At 41.4% G+C, this 21,159-nt stretch overlaps 1 protein-coding gene across 7 annotated transcripts; it reads left to right on the top strand.

Moving 5' to 3' along the window:
• Positions 1 to 2,868: 2,868 nt before the first annotated feature.
• LOC143710188 (protein IFIT1 homolog B-like) lies at positions 2,869 to 19,652 on the top strand. 7 transcript variants are annotated; one of them, XM_077201175.1, is made up of 4 exons: positions 2,869 to 3,007; positions 6,926 to 7,098; positions 16,133 to 18,665; positions 18,843 to 19,652. In XM_077201175.1, the coding sequence occupies exon 3, from the start codon at positions 16,254 to 16,256 to the stop codon at positions 17,565 to 17,567; it is 1,314 nt and encodes a 437-aa protein (XP_077057290.1). In that variant the 5' UTR covers positions 2,869 to 3,007; positions 6,926 to 7,098; positions 16,133 to 16,253; the 3' UTR covers positions 17,568 to 18,665; positions 18,843 to 19,652. The 7 variants fall into 7 exon arrangements, with proteins under 7 accessions (XP_077057290.1, XP_077057288.1, XP_077057287.1 ...); XM_077201174.1 differs by having other exon boundaries at positions 2,871 to 3,007; positions 6,926 to 7,147; XM_077201176.1 differs by lacking the exon at positions 18,843 to 19,652 and adding an exon at positions 15,270 to 15,549 and having other exon boundaries at positions 2,871 to 3,007; positions 6,926 to 7,147; positions 16,133 to 17,968.
• The last annotated feature ends 1,507 nt before the right edge of the window (positions 19,653 to 21,159 follow it).

The raw sequence follows: 21,159 nt of genomic DNA, 5'->3' as shown, positions 1-21,159 counted from the left end.
TGGCAACTCGAATTTTAAGCTCCCTCCAAAGATTTTCAATTGGATTCAGGTCTGGAGACTGGCTAGGCCACTCCAGAACCTTGATGTGCTTCTTCTTCAGCCACTCTTTTGTTGCTTTGGCGGTGTGCTTAGGGTCGTTGTCGTGCTGAAACACCCATCCTCGAGCCATCTTCAGCTCTCTCACTGAGGGAAGGAGATGTTGGTCCAGAATTCCACGATACATGGCCCCGTCCATCCTCCCCTCAATACGATGGAGTTGTCCCGTCCCCTTGGCTGAAAAGCACCCCCAAAGCATGATGTTGCCACCACCATGTTTGACGGTGGGGATGGTGTTCTTTGGGTTGTACTCGGTGTTCTTTGCCCTCCAAACACGACGAGTTGAGTTGGGGCCAAAAAGTTCTATTTTGGTCTCATCTGACCACATCACCTTCTTCCAGGCCTCTTCTGAGTCGTCCAGGTGGTGAATGGCGAACTTCATGCGGGCCTGTACATGTTTCTTCTTGATCAGGGGGACCTTGCATGCGCTGCAGGATTTCAATCCATGACGGCGTAGTGTGTTACCAACCGTTTCTTTTGTAACTGTGGTCCCAGCTGCCTTCAGTTGATTCATCAGTTCCCCCCTTGTGGTTTTGGGATGATTCCCCGTTCGCATGATCAGGGACACCCCACGAGGCGAGATCTTGTGTGGAGGCCCAGACCGAGGGAGTTTGGCGGTGGTGTGGTGCTTCTTCCATTTCCTGATAACTGCACCGACAGTTGATCTTTTCTCTCCAAGTTGCTTTCCGATTCTCTTGTAGCCCATCCCAGCCTTATGCAGATCAACAATCTTGTCCCTGATGTCCGTAGAAAGCTCTTTGGTCTTGCCCATGGTGGTGATGTTGGATGCTGGTTGTTTGGGTGTTGACAGGTGTCTTTTATACAGGTAACGAGGTGAGGCAGGTGTATTTGATGTAGATAATTGGTTGGGATTGGGGCTGTGTCTTAAAGAAAGACTAACTGGCTTGTAGGAGCCATAATACTTGCTGTTTGGTAGGGGGTCATATACTTGTTTTTCCTCATCAGATGGTTATCAATTTTTATAAATTCATATGATGTGATTTTCTGGAATTTTCTTTGGGATTCTGTCTTTCACTGTTAGAATGTACATATGATTAAAATTATAGATCGTTGCATTCTTTATAAGTGGGCAAACCTGCAAAATCAGCAAGGGGTCAAATACTTATTTCCCCCACTGTACTTGCAGCCTCTTCATGATCTTCATTTTGCGAGATTTGTAAAATGTACCCCGTCTGAAAACTGTTTCTAAAAGAAAATTTTCTTTTAGAAACAGTTTTCACACGGGGTAGCCCAGCAAACACAGAACGTTCCCCTAACGTTCCCGAATGGTCCCATGAGGTTATTTTTTGGGAACCAAACAAGAACGTTATAGGAACGTTCCATGTAGGTTATTTTTAGGTTCCATTTTAATAACGTAAGGAAAACGTTCCGGGAAGGTTCCCCTAACGTTAAGGGAAAGTTCTAGGAACGTTCTGGGAACCAAAAACTAACGTTCCCAGAACGTTCCCAGAACCTAAATTTGTTTGCTGGGAGCCTAGCTACCACTTCAGGTCGACTTTGCACCGGAACCATCCTTTTTTTTTTCTAGCGGGAATGGGACATCCGATCTGTTATCCAGATACAGAAGTCAGGTATAAACGCACCGTGTCCTGATGGCTTGATCCGATCTGCTTGATCGGATCACGGTGATCGCATGTTATGGCAAGTGTAAATGCAGCATGAATTGGGTAAAAGTGACCCAGAATGCTGGCTTCAAATCATGATCATATATTAGCATTTTTAAATTAAAAAAAAAAACATAACTTAATAAGATTTATAAGCCGTCATCATGGGGACAAAAATGTCCCCCAAGGACAAGCATGGGATCAGTTGAAGACTAAAAAAGAAAGAAAGAAGAAAAACCTGACTTCCAAGTTGATTTCATTTCTCTGCTTTCAAACGTTAAACCATTGATATTTTATCTGTTGACAAAAACAGATTTCTAAACGATTCTCATTACGAATTTGGGAGGATGATTTGCGCATGGTGTGTTACCAAATGCAAATTATAAGCGACTCAAACATACAGAGTAGCATTTACTGTGATTTGAGACTGAAAATTAACACAGTGAAACATATGCAGCGCGTCAGACTATAGTCTATAGTATATATATATTTATAATTACAACAGCGATTTGATGATCGCACTAAGCCAAATCACATTCCCACAACCATGCAATGTTAAAATTAATTAAAAAAGGGTGTCGCGCAGATGGCGCCGTTTGCAGTAGGCCTAGTCATAGGCTACCCTCACTTTTCATGCGTTTAATTAAACGGATAATCATATATAGCCCAATCAGAAAGTTCACTTAAAAAATTGAGAGCGAAAGTGCAATCTATTGTAGGCTATATCTCTCTATATAGCCTAAACCATAGCCTATACTTTAGGCTATTTAATCCACAGAAAGACAAAACTATCTATTGTTAAAAAAAAAATAAGTCAATCCGCAGAAAGAGAAAACAAATTGACAACGATTTGGGACAAATACAACGTTACTTGGAAAACTATGAGAGCACTCTGGAGCTGCATAATTTTGAACAGCTCTGCGCTTTTTCAAACTGTGTGAAGATCTTCAATCTTAAAATAGCACGGCACTCAGCGGTCGCACATCAAAATAAATGCTTTTTTCAACAAGAGGTTAAATGTAATTTCACTCAGCATCAAACTGCCAATATATCGAATTCAATTTTGAGGTGACACCCGGGGTGGCCAATCAGATGAGTGGCGCCCAGTGCCACCCGGGACATCCCTTTGCTCTGCCTCCGAAACGGCTCAGACACAAGCAGGAAACTGAACGAGCCTGACGCTTCTTTCAGGAACCGAAAGTGATACGCAGCATACTGAGCTTGTGCGACAGAGCTGTCCCGTATCATTTCCCGCAAGCTACAAGAAAAAGAATGTCAGAGATGAGGTGAATGCTGTTTCTATATATTATTTGTCTTGCTTGATTATGAAACTAAATTACAATGGTTAATGCTATAACAGTCTGGAAAGTTTTGAAATCTGGTCGAGGAGACCGAGGGAGAGATGCATAGACTTTTTTGACTTAAAAATACGATTTACAGGACAAAAAACAAATACGAAATTATAATTTTCTTTCAAGTTTAAAATTATGTTGTTAAATTGGTTAAATAAAAGAATGGTATCATCTGAATCTTATGTTGATATAACCACATAAACTTTTCATCTAGGCTCCATGCAAAAACTGTCCCCCAAAAAAAAAAAAAACATAAAGCAAAAAAAAAGAGAAAAAAAAGGGAAAAAATGTAATGGCTAATCAGACAGACTCTTTACCATTATCAGCAGCTATGTGAATGCAGCTTTCTCTTGGTTTCTACTGAAGATAAGCAGGGCTGGGCCAGGTAAATCAGAGGCTGCTCACTGCAGAGCAAATGGGTGGAGCTTATGTCAAGCTCCCCCTCACTAGATGTCCAGTGAGGAGGAGCAAATATAATTTGGTCCTAAAGGGTGGAGATACAGTATCCAACCACACCCTAACTCTATCCCTCCACCCCATTAGACATCCAGAGAGGTGGTGCTGGGTGACATTTGACTCTGCAGTTAGTGCCACTTGGGTAAATCCCTTGGTGGCAAACTTCTTGCAAAACTAAGGCCACTGCTGGAAGAAATATTAGTAAGGTCAGCAGGGGGTGCACTCTTTGCATCCAAATTCACTACTAAAGTGGTGGGATATACACTGATGAGCCATTATGAGTCTATGACCCGTCACAGATAAAGCGAATATCGTTGATCATCTCCTAACAAGACCACATATTAAGGTCTGTTAGATTAGATTGTAAGCAAACAATCAGTTCTTGTAATCAACATGATGGCTACAGGAGAAATGGGCGGTTAAAGTACTGAGCAAAATTGACACAGGCCAAATTGTTATGGCAAGCTGACTAAGACAGAGTATCTCTGAAACGGCAAGACTTGTGGGTTGCTCCCGGTCAGCAGTGGTGAGAATTTACAACAGTGGTCCGAGGAGGCATAAACCACAAAAAGGCAACAGGGTGTTGTGCGCCCGAGGCTCATCCATGCACAAGGGCAATGACGCCTGTCTGGTCCGAGCCAACAGAAAGTCTACTGTGGCACAAATCACGCAAAATTATATCATTGGTTATGGAAGAAATGTGTCAAAACCATGTACTGTAAAACAATATGGACGTAGTGTCCATGACGTCACCCGTAGGTTTCTGAAGAGCATTTTTGAAGCCCAAAGTGTGCAGGGCCGGCCTTCGCCATCTTGGCAGTACGTCACCGCGAGTCATTCCTGGATAACCGAAAATGGCGGGATTAGCTGAGGTGACGTGACGGCTAACAGACAGCAGACAAACGGCTAGTAGTGACAGCAGCAGCAATCCACCTGTCACTCGAGTGGCCATGCCCTTAATTATGCAGAACTTTAAGGCTTAGTATAATTTAAACAAATGAGTTATAAAAAAAAAATCACCCCCTCACAGTTGTCAGGAAGGGCAAAATTAGTTATAGTCCAAAACCACTTTTTGTACCAGGTTGTAAAAAAAATTTGTGCTGTAATTGACTCTAGCAGCCAGTCGATAAATTGCAGTTTAAGTCACTTCCGTGTTGGATTCAAGAGAGAGACCAGAAGGTTGCCACTTACTTAAAACACACAGTGCATCGCACTCTGCGAGGTATGGGGCTGCGAGGCAGCAGACCAATCAGAGACCCCTGTCCACCTTCAAAAGCACTTCCATTGGGGACACGAGTGTCGCAACTGGACCTTGGAGCAGTGGAAGAAGGTCGCCTGGTCCGATGAGTTCCGGTTTCTTTTATGTCATATGTACGGCCGTGTACTTGGCGTTTACCTGGGGAAGTGATGGCCCCAGGACGCCTTGTGGGATGACGAAAAGCCGGTGGTGGAGACTGTGACGCTCTGGGCAATGTTCTGCTCGGAAACCCTTGGTCCGACCACTCATGTGGCATGTTGACACGTACCAATTACCTAAAAGTTGTTGCTGACCAGGTACACCCCATCATATGACCAGCTTCGTCTCCATATTGGGGTGATGGATCCGATCTTCAAACAAAAGGAACTGGATGAAATATTTGAATGCTATCGATCCACAATCTGATTTCTGACTTGTGATGCAGTCTGAATCAAAAATCATGATGACATCACTGTTTTCTGCAGAACTGCTTTTTAGATGAAATGAACTAATTTAATAATTGATGATCGCTACAACAGAACTGAATCAACACTGAACTGACTTCAGCTGAACAATGACACAATTGAGCTGCTGTACAGATGAAATGAATTGAATAATTTTCCTGTTTTCACTGTAAAGCTGCTTCAAAAAAATCTATATTGTATAAAGCGCTATATAAATAAAGGTGACCTTACTTGAGTTCATGAAAATGGTGTTCCCTGGTGGAAGTGGCCTCTTTCAGCAGGATAATGTGTAAGGATGATAAAAATGATGTAATACTTATACATTGAATGGGTTGATACAAGTTAAAAGATACTTAAATACTGATACAAGTTAAAAGATACTTAATGTGGTTCATAAAAAGGGGTAAGTTAATAATCTTTATTTTATATCTTAATTTTAAAAAGTTAAAATGCTTCAAAAGTCATTGCATTGCTGCACTGTTTGGTTAAGAAATATTTAATTCATTTCTTTATAAAACAGGAGAAAGAAAATACACTTATGGTCGGTAGATCAGTAATCCATTGCTTTTTGGGTAAAGGAGGCTAAAGAGATTAATAGGATAAAAAGATGATATGTGTTTAAAATGCTGTCTTATTTAACTTCTATAACATTTTGGGGAAATGCACCTTAAATTACAATATGCAGTGTTTGCTTGTTTATATAAGTTTCACTTTCTTTTGCCGCAACTTTAAATACCGGTTTGTGATCGGAGGATCTACTAACGATTGCTAATGCCTCGTTCAGCCTGTGTACGGAACGTGCGGCTTACGTTCGTCCATTACAACATTGGACTTGACTGAAGCCACATTGTGTCCGTGTCGTACTTTCTATTTCCCTTTTTACAGGTAAGAAAGTGGGCTGTAGTATGTTTGAACTATTTATATATGTGTTTAATACCATAAGGAACATGCAGGGAGTAAATGTTAGTGATTATAGTAATTGATATATGCACATTTAGTAGGCTAACCGTGAAGTGTTGCTCCAGTGTAGCCTGTATGCTAGCTATGTCATGTGGAACGAGGTTAAAGCGTGGTGGTAATGTAATACCGCCGGCGCGGCCGTTTTCTCTGTGTATTTGTTTTATATCGTAGGGAAAAGGTAAAAGCGCTATTGTTAAAGTTTATTAAAAAAAATAGTGTTTAATGTGAAGAGGCAATGTACTTTCTGTTTAAGTGCAACGCTACTACTGAGGTTAAAATGTTAAGTGTATTCTGAATGAATAACTATAAAACAGCAGTATTTAGCATTACAGAATATTCTATATTGTGCTGTTTATATTTTTCTAAACAATTTACAGGGTAAAGTTAAATCTCTTTTGTTTAAATAGTCTGTTTTATTAATGTACATTTTCAAGGTTATTTGCCAGTGTTGTTTTAAGATGCAGTAAATATATTTTGATATATATTTTTGGTAACTCACTTTAAAAGTTAACTCAGATATTTTGTAATATGGAGTTATAACTGACTAGCTGATATTTTTCCTAATTGTGTAGTTTTAGAGGGACATTATTATGTCATGTAAAGGGAAAATAACATGTTCAATTGTGATACTGAGTAAACATGTTATTATGCTGTTCATGGTAAATGCATTACAACATTGGACTTGACTGAAGCCACATTGTGTCCGTGTCGTACTTTCTATTTCCCTTTTTACAGGGGCGCAACATTTGGAGGCACCGCTGGGATAGTGTGCAGCGTGGTTCAGCGTCTACAAGAGATGTCCCCAGCCGTCACACATCCCTTTTAAATAACCCAGAACATCAGAAGCAGGTGGCGAATCAGCGACAGTGGGATTCCGATCGTCTTGGGCAGCTTGCATGTGATCTGAGGTATTTCTGCATACCAGGGGAGCTGCTACTACTACCCAAAGATTGAAAGGTACCACTTCACTGCTAGCCCACACACTCAGCTGGAAAGATGGAGTCGACAGGGTTAGAGGAGTTACAGCTTGAAATAATAAGGGCATTGTGTCTGTTGCCCCGAGAAAGTTTGGTGGAGTTGTGTGACTATCTAATCATAGCCGGAGCAGAGTTTGAACATGTTATCAACAAGGGCCGAACTGCTCTCATCACACTAATTTCAAATCACATACAGAGAGAGGAGCTAGAAGAGCTTGAGGATAAAGGTATGGCGGACTTACTCCATCTTCAAGACAAAATGTCTGAGCTCCAGATAGCTGGTAAAGCTGGCACATCAATACAAGTAGGCGAACATCAAGACGGGGAGGAAAAAAAAATACTGGAGGGAATTGAGGCCTTGCAGCTTCAGGTAGCAAGCGCACAGAAACAGAATGAGAACAGTAAGCCAGAGAGAAGAGAAACTAAAACCACCAGGCAGTCACCACAGAGTGTAGTTCACAGTCTTGCACCTCACCCATGGCACAAGGACTTTAAGATAGCTGGCCAAATCGGTGAGCTTGGTCAGAAAGACAAGCTGACTTTTTCAAGTTTAGCACGTCAAATTGAACATGGCTTAAGCAAGGGGTTTCCTGAACTTGAGATAGTAGACGCAGTGGTAAGAGCGATATCCCCAGGCATGCAACTTCGCAGCTATTTAGAGGGCAAGACCAACTTGACCTTACCGACACTGAGGCGAATACTCCGATGTCATTATCAAGAGAAAAGTGCTACCGAACTGTATAAGCAGTTGACATCAGAGGTGCAAGGCATCAAAGAAACCCCACAGAACTTCCTTATTCGCACTTTTGACCTGAGACAAAAGATTTTGTTCGCTTCGCAGGAATCGGATTCAGGTCTCCAATATGACCCTGGATTGGTGCAGAGGATGTTTCTACATACTGTGTTGACTGGCCTGCAGAATGACAACATCAGGCGGGATCTTCAGCCTTATCTGGAGCAAGCTGACATCTCTGATGAATTGTTGCTTGAGCGAATGAATACAGCATTTGCTTATGAGACAGAGAGGCAGAACAAGAAAAAATTGTCAGGACAACAAAGACCTGTTACCATCCATTCAGCCCAGTCCAACGATGCTCCTACCGAAAAGAATGAAAACCCACCGACTCAACAAAAGTCTAAAGTTGCCCCAGCTGTTCTTTCCCAGCTTGAGGAAATTAAATCTGAGATGGCTCTGTTGAAAGATCTTAAAGCAGAAGTGTCTCACATTAGGGAGTCCATGCAACAGCCCCAGCACATGCCTAGACAGCCACTGCCAGCAGGGGGGGGGCGATGGCGCATCAGCATTGCAATTCTCAGGTCAGCAGGTGCAGGATCCGGCACAGGGATACTGGTTTAATACGGACCCCAGACCCAGAGGGGGAACTGCTCAGTATCAGCAAAGGTTTGTCCCACAGTACAGCTTCCCCCAATCAAATCGTGGCCAAAGAAGAAAATGTTTTGGTTGTCAACAGAGTGGAGCTGAAGATTATTGCACACACTGTTATAGGTGTGGCAGTAGCGAGCACTTTCTGGCGGGTTGTCGAGCAAGAGGACAGAGACAGTTTGGAGGCGAGTCTTTAAACGGGGGAAGGTCACTCGCACGGGACAGGGAGTGACTAGTAACACAGCAATGTCCCAGAAATGTGTGCATTGTGGACAGAATGGTAAAGGACCAATCCTGAAGCAATGTGCATCCTGTAAGAAAGCGTTTTACTGTTCTAGAGCATGTCAAGTTGATAATTGGGCAGCACACAAAAGAGAATGTGAAGCACTCTCGTGTATGACTACAAACACCACTCCAAAAAGGGCTAGAAGGGCGCCATTGGTAGGGGAAAAGCACATGGTTGATTGCTTCATCCAAGGCCAAAGTGTTCGGGCTTTGTGGGACTCAGGCTCCCAAGTGACCATAATTGATGAACTATGGAAAGAAGAAAACCTGCCAGACGCAAAACTAAGAGACATAATAGAACTTCTGGATATAACACAGACTTTTGACATACAGGCAGCAAATGGGGAGAGCATGCCATACACAGGTTGGGTCGAGGTAACTTTTAGATTAGCTTCAGGGGCTGCATCCAACACCGAAGTAATTGTCCCCACACTTGTGATGAAGGGTGGTAAGCTTGTTCAACCTATCATTGGGTCTAATGTGATTGGGATTATTATAGACAATGAACTGAAACAGTCAAACACTACTGACAGGGAAGAGTTAAGTAGAACAGTAAGGGCAGCATTTCCAGGCCAAGCGGCGGCTTTTGTAGAGCAGGTAACGGCTGTGGTAGAGCAAGTTGGCACCACACCAGTGGATGAGTATATAGTCAAGACAAAAAGGGAGAGGGTTAACATACCAAAACGTACATCAGTCAGAGTTGAGTGTTATGTAAATATGGATTCCCCACATGAAGACAACACACTTCTCTTTGAGCCGGATGTGAACCCCCGCTGGACAGAGGGACTTGAACTATGTGACATGCTCGTAAAAGTAAATAAGGGCAGAAAAAAACCCTCCATTACTGTAAGCGTGGAGAATATTACAGATCATGACATAGTGTTAGCAAGGAAAACTGTAATGGGAACTGTTCAGCAGATCCAAGCAGTCTACCCAGCCTCCATGCTAGAGGGGTCCCGCCCTCCACCTTCAGCTACAACAAATCACATCAGGGCGGTAAAGGATCAGACTACAGGAAATGTTTGGGATCCACCTGTGGATCTGGGCCACCTCAATGAGCCAGAACGAGAGGTAGTTCATAAGATGTTACGAGAGGAGTGTGCCTCCTTTTCAAGAACAGATGATGATATTGGTTGTATAGAAAAACTTCAACTCAGCATCTCCTTGAAAGACACCGAGCCTGTAGCAAAAGCATACCTCTCTGTGCCTAAGCCACTTTATCGGGAAATGAAGGACTACTTGAGTGACCTCATTGCTCAGGGTTGGGTGGAGAAGTCTAACTCACCGTACGCATCACCAGTCGTGTGCGTTCGAAAAAAAGATGGGAGTCTCCGACTCTGTATAGATTTTCGTGAAGTGAACAGAAAGACCCTCCCTGACCGCCAGCCTATCCCCAGAGTGCAAGAGATAATGGATGGCCTAGGAGGAAATTCGTGGTTCTCTCTTTTGGATCAAGGGAAAGCGTACCATCAGGGTTTTATGGCGAAGGAGAGCAGACCCATAACCGCTTTCGTCACACCATGGGGCCTCTACGAGTGGATCAGAATCCCCTTTGGCCTGATGAACGCTCCAGCCGCCTTCCAGCGCTGTATGGAAGAATGCTTGGAGGGGCTGAGGGATGAGATCTGTATCCCATATTTAGACGACACCCTGGTCTTTAGTAGAACCTTCGAGGATCACGTTGAGAATGTGAGGACAGTGCTACAGCGGCTACGGCAGTACGGGATAAAGTTGAAACCAAGTAAGTGTGAAGTGTTCAAACGTGAGGTTCGCTACTTGGGGCGCATCGTGTCTGCTGAGGGCAGCAAGATGGATCCAGCTGATACTGCGGCTGTTAGGGCTTTAAAGGAGAAGAGGCCACGGACTGTGGGAGAATTGAGAGCAGTGATGGGGCTACTGAGCTATTACCGACAGTACATTAGGGACTTCTCCCGCATTGCCAACCCTCTTTATGCCCTAATGGAATTAGACCCTGGCCCAGATAAGCAGAAGGACCGGAATGTAAGGACAAAAAGAGTGAAAGGGAAGTATAAAGGGACACCATCAAACAAGCCAATCAAGTGGGCTGAAAAACATCAACACATATTGGAGGGATTGATTGACTGTCTGGTTGAGCCGCCAATACTTGGATTCCCAGATTTCAACAAATCGTTCATCCTACACACAGACGCTTCACAGCAAGGCCTGGGTGCAGTGCTATATCAAGAGCAGGAGGGGAAGCCTCGTGTAATAGCCTATGCATCCCGCACACTGACCAAAGCAGAAAAAAACTACCATCTGCATTCAGGGAAACTTGAATTTCTGGCTTTGAAGTGGGCCGTTACCGAGCGCTTTTGAGACTATCTAATTAGCTCATCCTGTACTGTATATACGGACAATAATCCACTGACCTACGTGTTGTCGACGGCCAAGCTGAACGCAACAGGACATAGGTGGGTTGCTGAATTAGCAGACTTCGACATAACAATAAAATATCGCCCGGGCAGAGAGAACTGTGATGCTGATGGCCTTTCAAGAATACCCTGTGACATAGAGACCATGATTGAAGAATGTTCAGAGGAAATGTCCTCCCCTTCTGTGCAAACTACAGTACAAGCTGTGGAAATTGTTTCACCCACTGTGTGGTCCATTATGGCTACTGGATGTGCGGAAACGGATGAGGACATGCCTACACCCCTTTCAAGAGCAGCTCTCCGTCAAGCTCAAAAAGATGATCAAGATATTGGCCCCATCTTTACCGGTAAACAGTCAAATGAGAGACCTGTAGGACAGCAGTTAAAATCATTCGGTGCACGAAGCAGGTGTCTCCTCCGTGACTGGGAGAAGCTCAGCTTTGATGGAGATGGGATACTTCACAGGAAGACTGCAACTAGGACACAACTTGTTCTCCCTGAAATATACAAGTCAACAGTTATGAGACAGCTCCACAATGACATGGGACACCAAGGTGTGGAACGCACAACATCACTTGTTCGGGATCGCTTCTTCTGGCCACACATGCAGAGAGAGATTGAACACTATGTCACTCAGACCTGTACCTGCCTTAAACAGAAAAAACCCTGTCGAGAAACAAAAGCTCCACTTACATCGATTGTCACCACTCAGCCATTCGAGCTTGTATCCATTGACTTCCTGCATCTAGACAAGTGTAAAGGGGGATATGAATACATATTGGTAATCGTAGATCATTACACACGCTTTGCACAAGCCTACCCCACCACATCGAAATCTGCCAAAACTGTAGCTGATAAGATATTTAATGATTATGCGCTGAAATTTGGGTTCCCCCTGAGGATCCATCATGATCAGGGAGGGGAATTCGAAAACCAGTTGTTTGCACAGCTGAAGAAGAACTGTGGAGTGATGGGTTCCAGAACAACGCCGTACCACCCCCAAGGTAACGGGCAGGTGGAGCGCCTAAACAGAACACTACTGCAAATGCTGAGAACGCTCACAGAGAGGCAGAAGTCAGATTGGAGAGAGTCGTTGCCCAAGCTTATCTACGCATACAACAGCACTCGATGTGAGGTCACAGGTTTCTCCCCCTTCTACCTCCTGTTTGGAAGATCACCGAGATTACCGGTGGATTTATTGTTTGGCTTGACACCAGAGGCTGGGACTGCTGATCATCAGGAGTATATGAGAAGGTGGAAAGAACAGATGCAAGAGGCATATGAGATCACAACGGCAAACGCAAAAAAAAGTGCTGAAAAGAGTAAGAGAAATTATGACAGCAATGTGAGGAGTTCTGTATTGCACGAGGGTGACCGGGTTCTCGTCAGGAATTTGACTCCCAGGGGTGGAACAGGGAAGCTCCGAAACCACTGGGAAGATTGCATTCACAAAGTTATCCGTCGGGTGGGAAAAGACATGCCTATATATGAAGTGATACCAGAACAAGGCAAAGCGAGAGGACGTAGGATACTGCATCGTAACCTGCTGTTGCCGTGTGACCATTTGCCACTGGAAATACAATTGAAATCAGCTAAACCAAAAAGACAAATCACAGCATGGACCCGCAAAGGAAGGGAGCAACAACACAAAGAAGCAGACGTTGAGGATAGTGATGAAGATGACTATGGATACTATCCGCCCAGGGATCAGCCTCTCTCTGTGATACAGCCCGAAGTAGACACAGACAGTCAAAATGCCGACAGGGAAGTTGAACAACTGTCACAGGATTCTGAGCCTCAGCAACAGGACATTTGCCAGCTCGAGCAGGATAGTGGAGACACACTGACAGAGAGGGACACATCAGGACAACAGGAGATTACTGCTCAAGAGGACATTGCTCTGGAGGAGAGAACGTTTGTAGTGCAGTCACCTGTTCAGAGTGGAACCCACGGTGGACATGAACAGCGATACCAGCGACCAGTAAGAGAGAGACGACCTCCAAGAGTCTTCACATATGATCAGTTGGGCAATCCTTGTTGTTACAGCACTGGACTCACAAGTGACACCATGCAGTGGTACCCACCAGCACCTTATAGAGCCATGCAAGCGGCAAGTGCATGGATGGTTCCAGTACAGCGCTTTGACTACCAGCCTGTTGTTGTACCAGGGTACTGAATGTGGAACACACACACACACACATTCACTATACATTCATTGGTGGACTTTGGACAATCTGAGTGTTAACGCACTCACCCACACACTCATTATACACTCATTGGTGGACTTTTGGACAATCTGACTGTTAACACACTTATGCACATACATCATACACTCACGGATGGACTGTTGAACATACACACATTCATTTTTCACTCATGGATGGACTGTTGAATGAACTGAGTGTTAACAATACACACACACATTCATTCATTACTCAATGATGGACTGATGGACAAGCCGAGTGCTAACATATACACTACACACACTCCTGGACTTTTGAATAAGCTAAGCGCTTGTATACGAACTGTTGCAAAGGTTATCTGGTGACATCATATGTACTGTTTAACTGCATTCATCATTACCCATCTGTTGGTTGGGATGTCGAGGACGACATCTGTGTTGAAGGGGAGTATGTAAGGATGATAAAAATGATGTAATACTTATACATTGAATGGGTTGATACAAGTTAAAAGATACTTAAATACTGATACAAGTTAAAAGATACTTAATGTGGTTCATAAAAAGGGGTAAGTTAATAATCTTTATTTTATATCTTAATTTTAAAAAGTTAAAATGCTTCAAAAGTCATTGCATTGCTGCACTGTTTGGTTAAGAAATATTTAATTCATTTCTTTATAAAACAGGAGAAAGAAAATACACTTATGGTCGGTAGATCAGTAATCCATTGCTTTTTGGGTAAAGGAGGCTAAAGAGATTAATAGGATAAAAAGATGATATGTGTTTAAAATGCTGTCTTATTTAACTTCTATAACATTTTGGGGAAATGCACCTTAAATTACAATATGCAGTGTTTGCTTGTTTATATAAGTTTCACTTTCTTTTGCCGCAACTTTAAATACCGGTTTGTGATCGGAGGATCTACTAACGATTGCTAATGCCTCGTTCAGCCTGTGTACGGAACGTGCGGCTTACGTTCGTCCATTACAACATTGGACTTGACTGAAGCCACATTGTGTCCGTGTCGTACTTTCTATTTCCCTTTTTACAGGTAAGAAAGTGGGCTGTAGTATGTTTGAACTATTTATATATGTGTTTAATACCATAAGGAACATGCAGGGAGTAAATGTTAGTGATTATAGTAATTGATATATGCACATTTAGTAGGCTAACCGTGAAGTGTTGCTCCAGTGTAGCCTGTATGCTAGCTATGTCATGTGGAACGAGGTTAAAGCGTGGTGGTAATGTAATACCGCCGGCGCGGCCGTTTTCTCTGTGTATTTGTTTTATATCGTAGGGAAAAGGTAAAAGCGCTATTGTTAAAGTTTATTAAAAAAAATAGTGTTTAATGTGAAGAGGCAATGTACTTTCTGTTTAAGTGCAACGCTACTACTGAGGTTAAAATGTTAAGTGTATTCTGAATGAATAACTATAAAACAGCAGTATTTAGCATTACAGAATATTCTATATTGTGCTGTTTATATTTTTCTAAACAATTTACAGGGTAAAGTTAAATCTCTTTTGTTTAAATAGTCTGTTTTATTAATGTACATTTTCAAGGTTATTTGCCAGTGTTGTTTTAAGATGCAGTAAATATATTTTGATATATATTTTTGGTAACTCACTTTAAAAGTTAACTCAGATATTTTGTAATATGGAGTTATAACTGACTAGCTGATATTTTTCCTAATTGTGTAGTTTTAGAGGGACATTATTATGTCATGTAAAGGGAAAATAACATGTTCAATTGTGATACTGAGTAAACATGTTATTATGCTGTTCATGGTAAATGCATTACAACATTGGACTTGACTGAAGCCACATTGTGTCCGTGTCGTACTTTCTATTTCCCTTTTTACAGGGGCGCAACAAATGCACTCTCAAGCACTGCACACATTGTTCAGGAATGGTTTGAGGAACATCATGAAGAGTTCAAGGTGTTGCCCTGGCCTCCGAATTCCCCAAATCTCAATCCAATTAAGCATCTGTGGAATGTGCTGGACCATCAAGTTTAACTTAAAGTATCTGCTGCTAACATCTTGATGCCGATACCACAGGACACCTTCAGAGTTTTTGTTGAGTCCGTGCCTCGGTGGGTCAGCGCTGTTTTGGCAGCACGCAAGGGACCAACAGCATATTAGGCAGGTGGTCATAATGTTTTGGCTCATCTGTGTATAACCTACTATAAAAAGCACTGTAACTATAAGAAGTACTGACTCTATTGTGGTTTGTTAAAATCCCAGGGTGTTTCACTACAAGAGTAGGGGTTATCCCTATATGTCCTTGTGGAGTTCAGGAGATTCCCCTCTCACTCTAACGCACTTTGAGTGTGAGAAAAGTGTTTATGTATGTAATTAATTATTGTGGAAAGCTGTGACTTTAAAGCACTGCCACTAAAGCTTATATTATTATAAACAATATTGAATAAACAAACAATACATTTTTGTTATTATATATTTTTTAACGCTAAATGGGTTATGGTTATGGGTATGTGTATGCATGAATGAATGCATAACAATTTTAAAAACTACAATAAATTCACACACAAATTAAAGTTTGAGATGTACTGTATAGCAAAAAAAAAAAAAAAAATCAACAACAACAAACAGAAGCACTCTCCCCTTTCCCTACTTAATTTTAAGGCATTTTGTTAGAAGGAGTAATGATGTTCTAATGTGTTGTTTATTTCATAATGAGTTGCTAATTCATTTGTGTTCTTGTCAGTTCAATTCAGGAGAGTATACAATCAAAACTGGATCAGCTGGAGTGTCACTTCACTTGGGACATTAAAAAAGTTGATCTAGTCTTAACAGATATCCTCCATAGGCTTGAGGAACAGGTCAAGATGGGTCTAGGGGGGGAACTAGGAGTCGCACGAACTCATTGCTCTTTAGGATATGTGGAATTCCTTCTTGAGCACAAAGAAGGGGCCCTTAGCCACCTGTTGAAATCTGAGACACTGATTAAAGAAAACCTTGGAGAGAACTGTGACAAGACTCTAATTGTCACCTATGGAAATTTTGCCTGGATAAACTACCACATGAAGAACTACACAGAGGCTGAAAGTTACCTGATGAAGCTTCAGAAGATTAATGAAACATTTCAAACCCATTCTTCATCTGTTCCAGAGGTGCTTGGTGAGAAAGGATGGGCCTATCTCAAATTCTGTCACAAATATTATGACAGAGCTGTAGAAGTTTTCCAGAAGGCCGTGGAACTGGATCCAGAAAATAGCGAGTGGAACGCTGGTTATGCCAAGGCTCTGTATCGCACTGAACCTGGTACATCTTGCACTGTGGATTCACCTGCGATCAAACAGCTGAGACTGACCATTGGCGAAAACCCAGATGATCATGCCTCAAGAATTCTTCTTGGACTTAAACTTTTGTTATGTTCCAAAAAGTTGATGAAAGAGTCTGAGAAACTAATGGAGACAGCTCTGAATGGCTCTCCAGAAGATCCACATGTCATAAGGTATGTTGGGAAATTCTTCAGGAATCAAGGATCTGTAGACAGGTCCATTGCACTGCTGAAGAAAGCACTTGAAAGTTCACCAGACTCAGGTTTCATACATCATCAGTTGGCAATGTGCTACAAGACCAAGAAAATTAATTTACAGAAAGAAAAACGACTAGACAGAGGAAGCCAGAATGAGGTAAACAATGCACGAAATCAGTGCATTTACTACTTAGAAAAGGCAACTTCTCTGAAAGATTTCTTTATCATTGCCATGTGTGAGCTTGCAGTTCAATACGGAGAGAGACGTGAACTGTCCAAGGCAGACAGTCTGTTCCACAGAGCATTTAACACAGCTAGAGAGAAAAATTATAATGTGCATGTAGTGCATTATTACTATGCTGAGTTCCAGCAGTACAGTAATAGACGTGAGAACTTAGCAATCAGACACTACGAGGACTGTTTGAAAATGAGTCCACATTCTAGTGAGGGGGAAAGAAGTGCAAAGAAACTGATGAACATTGCCCAGAGATGTATCAAAGTTCACCCAGATGATTGGAAGGCCAATGAAATACTGGGATTAATTTATCGAATGAAAGGGGAAAGGTGTGTGGACTCCAAGAGCTATTCGGCCACTTCAGACAATGAAGAGTATGATAGTAATCTTAGTGAGTGCCTTAAAGAATGCACAATTAATGGTTAAAAAAACATGTGCGTAGACACGTAAATCTTCTTACTTTCGTTCTAATGAAATCCCTGTGAGTCCTCATGATGAATCCAGGTGATTCCAACTGAGGGTGTCCCCACAGCTAGTAATTTGCATAAAACATGCCCAAACTATGTCCATATAAGGGCATTCGTATAGTCTCAAATCTCTCTTTTTCTTGCTAGCTTGCTCCCTCTCTCATGCGTGTTCACTTCCGGTTGAGAGGAAGATCTTTGAGTAAAGCGTTGCATTTTCAAAACCAGATAAAGACATAGGGTGAATTCAAGTAAAGTGGACCATTTAACCTTTAGTAATTGTACACAAATTCATTAATAAATTGACATTCACTGATTATTTTATAATTGACTATGTATAATTGACTTATAATTGAAAAAAAATGAAAACAGCAATAAGTGTCCAATCAGAAACTTCAAAGTGAGAGATGACTCCAACTGTAAACTGTGTTTTAAGAAAATGTAGAAAAAAATCTTTAAAATATGGTTAAATTTAAGGTTCAGTTTGCCTTATTAATTTAATTTGTTAGCCTATTTTTTGCATATGTTATAATCCAATTTTTTATATGTTGTAGAGTATGTTCTGTTAGACTTATGCATGTTCTACATTTGTGACCCTGGATCAAAAAACCAGTCTTAAGTAGCACGGGTATATTTGTGGGAATAGCCAAGCCGTCGCTCCCGTCGTCTCGATCGTTAAAGGTGAGGTGATAATCTGCAGTCGGCGACCCGATTTATGCCAGTCTTTCTCTAGTCTTTCATATCAAACATGTTTGATATTATCGCAAGTCTTTAGTCTGAGACTAAAAACTGCGAACCCAAGTCTTTAGATGTGAGCTGATAATCGTATAAAGTCTTTTCTAAATCTTTTCAAAGTCTTTAGGTGTACAGAAAGCATTAGAACGGACAAAGACTGACTGAACAGAAGGGAAATACAAACACAGATTAACATTGATTGACAGAACACAGGTGAAACAGATGATGATGATGGTGATTAACTAGACACAGGTGATACAGATGAACTGATAATGACACGTGACATGAAGCAGTCAAATGAAACTAAACTAAACAGAACACAACTGTGACAATAGGCTTGTTCGACTTGAACCGGCGCTGCAAAGACCGATCGGTTTATGACATCAAAGTACCGGAAGAGCGATTAGAGAGCAGACGGCTCCTTATGCTTTTGAATCGCTCTCGTGGTACTTTGATGTCATAAACCGATCGGTCTTTGCAGCGCCGGTTCAAGTCGAACAAGCCTATTATGTCTTTAGTTCCCTTTCAGTCGCTCACGTTCGACGTGATGTCGACGTGACGACGTAATTGTGATCCCAATTACGTCGTCACGTCTCCTGTTCCCTCCTTCAGGGAACGAGGGTTACATTAGTAACCGAAACCTTTTGTTGAATATGAATTTATGTTAATAATGTCCTTTTCTAATTTCTTATTAAAATGCAGGATCATTTCATAATAAATCAGGGATGGCCCACTTTACCTGAAAAGACCATTTGTCTGTAGTGTACGATGGTCAAAATGTTTATTGGTATGCAAAAATGTTTACCTTCCAAATAACACACTATATGAGCTGAATGAAAATATTACAAATGAATCTCAAATAATTAACAAAGATTATAAATATTTGATCATCAAAATTACACATTTCACAAAACATGGTAAAAACCCTAAGCTGTTTTTATATATAGCCCTAGGATTAGGTCTAAATTTGATCATATTTAAAATGCATTTTTTCGTTTTCTTCCTTTGACAAGTTGTTTCTTGGTCATTATGCTGTTTCATTTGAATGTCATTTGAATGCAATGGTTTTCAGTAATGAGTATTTTAATGTGTCATTGTAGGGAACACATTGTAGGAATGGTGGATGTGTCATTTTAAGTGCAATTATAATTTGTGTTAACATGTGGCTTTAGTTATACATTAAACTTGTATTACTTTTACAAATATACTACAGAAAATATTTGATGCAAAAATCTTTTGTGTGCTTTTTGGGTTTGAAAATGTACATAATGACCTACCTGCATTAATTTTACCAATAAATAATGTCACTTGATGTCATGTCTGATTCTGTAAGATTTTTTGAGCAAAGTGGTTTGTTACCCAGGATACACTGATCACAATCATGTTGGTTGTCAGACTGATCTTGGTATTGTATTATTAAATTAAATTGAACATTGACACATTACTGACCTCAATCACAGTTTATCAGCCAATATCTTTTTTGAGTTACAAAGAATTATTTTCACTGACATCGGGGTATGTTATCTCTGGTACTACCATGCACCATCTAAAGTATCACTGAAGAACTGTTCAAGTGTAGCAAGCTCTTGATCATAACAAAAGGCATTACTGAGCAAAAATACCATACCGTTTTAAAACCCTTTGAAGAACAGGAGCAAAGTCCTCTGGAGGCTTATAGAGTCCTCCTCAGCATTAAACAATATAATTAGGCGATATAGGAGCACATGGCAACGTCATAAATCTTTCCACCCCATCATAATGTCACAAAAATACTATTTATTAATAAAGCCTTTATATTAAAGCTCCAGTAGGTAGCTTTTGTAAACAAATATTTGTTAAAACTGTCATTATGCCCTGAAAGTAGAATATGAGACAGATAATCTGTGAAAAAAATCAAGCTCTGTGGTCCTACTCCCATTTGCAGAAATACACCGCTCCCGGTCAGAAACAACCAATCAGTGCCAGGAGGAATGTCTTAGCAGTCTCAATCACGCTCGTGTACGCGCGGATCACACCTCTCTTGCACAGGGCGAGCGCGTACCGTCGTTCGTGACTCTCCTGTTCAAACTCGTTCATCCAAATGAACGAATCTTTTTTCGAGTCATTTACATCATTCAACGAACGAATGACTCGAAAAAAGATTTGTTCATTTGGATGAACGAGTTCGAACAGGATCACGAACATGCATCACAGAACAGAGCAAGGGAGCATTTGTGCTTATAAAACTTAAAGTTTTTTATTTATTTTTGAAATGACCGATTGTTTCACTAGATAAGACCCTTATTCATCGTCTGGTATCGTTTAAAGCCCTTTGAAGCTGCGCTGAAACTGTCATTTGGTCCTCGAAACGTTTGTGTCCTATTGAAGTCCATTATATGGAGAAAAAGCCTGGAATTTTTTTCTTCAAAAAACTTAATTTCTTTTCGACTGAAGAAAGAAAGACATGGACATGTTGGATGACATGGGCGTGAGTAAATTATCAGCAAAAGTTTTTTTTTAAAGTGAACTAATCATTTAACGTTATCTTAGTAGCTATAACTTATAGAAAGAGTGCAACCTTATAAAGTTACATGTATTGCAAAATACATAATGATTTGAGGACCAAGTTTGTAATCAAAGTATGGGCAGGCCATAGTCAATGTAAAGCATATTGTTGATGTTTCGTCCCTATTAGTGAATGTTCCATAACTGTTTATAATCCGCCGTCATCGGTGGTCCTGCTTACTAGCCTGCGCGTTCACGGCAGGCTCCGCTGTGGGGGAGGAGCTGTGGAGGGAGGGCTGTAGCGTAGCAGAGAGCAAGGGTGTTGGACCTGTAAG

This window comes from Siphateles boraxobius, unplaced genomic scaffold, assembly GCF_051911475.1.
Source record: "Siphateles boraxobius isolate OS27281-9 unplaced genomic scaffold, OSU_SipBor_1 46, whole genome shotgun sequence".
NCBI classification, from domain to species: Eukaryota; Metazoa; Chordata; class Actinopteri; order Cypriniformes; family Leuciscidae; genus Siphateles; species Siphateles boraxobius.
The sequence above is the reverse complement of the archived record's forward strand: the minus strand, read 5'-3'. Positions and strand labels throughout refer to the sequence as shown.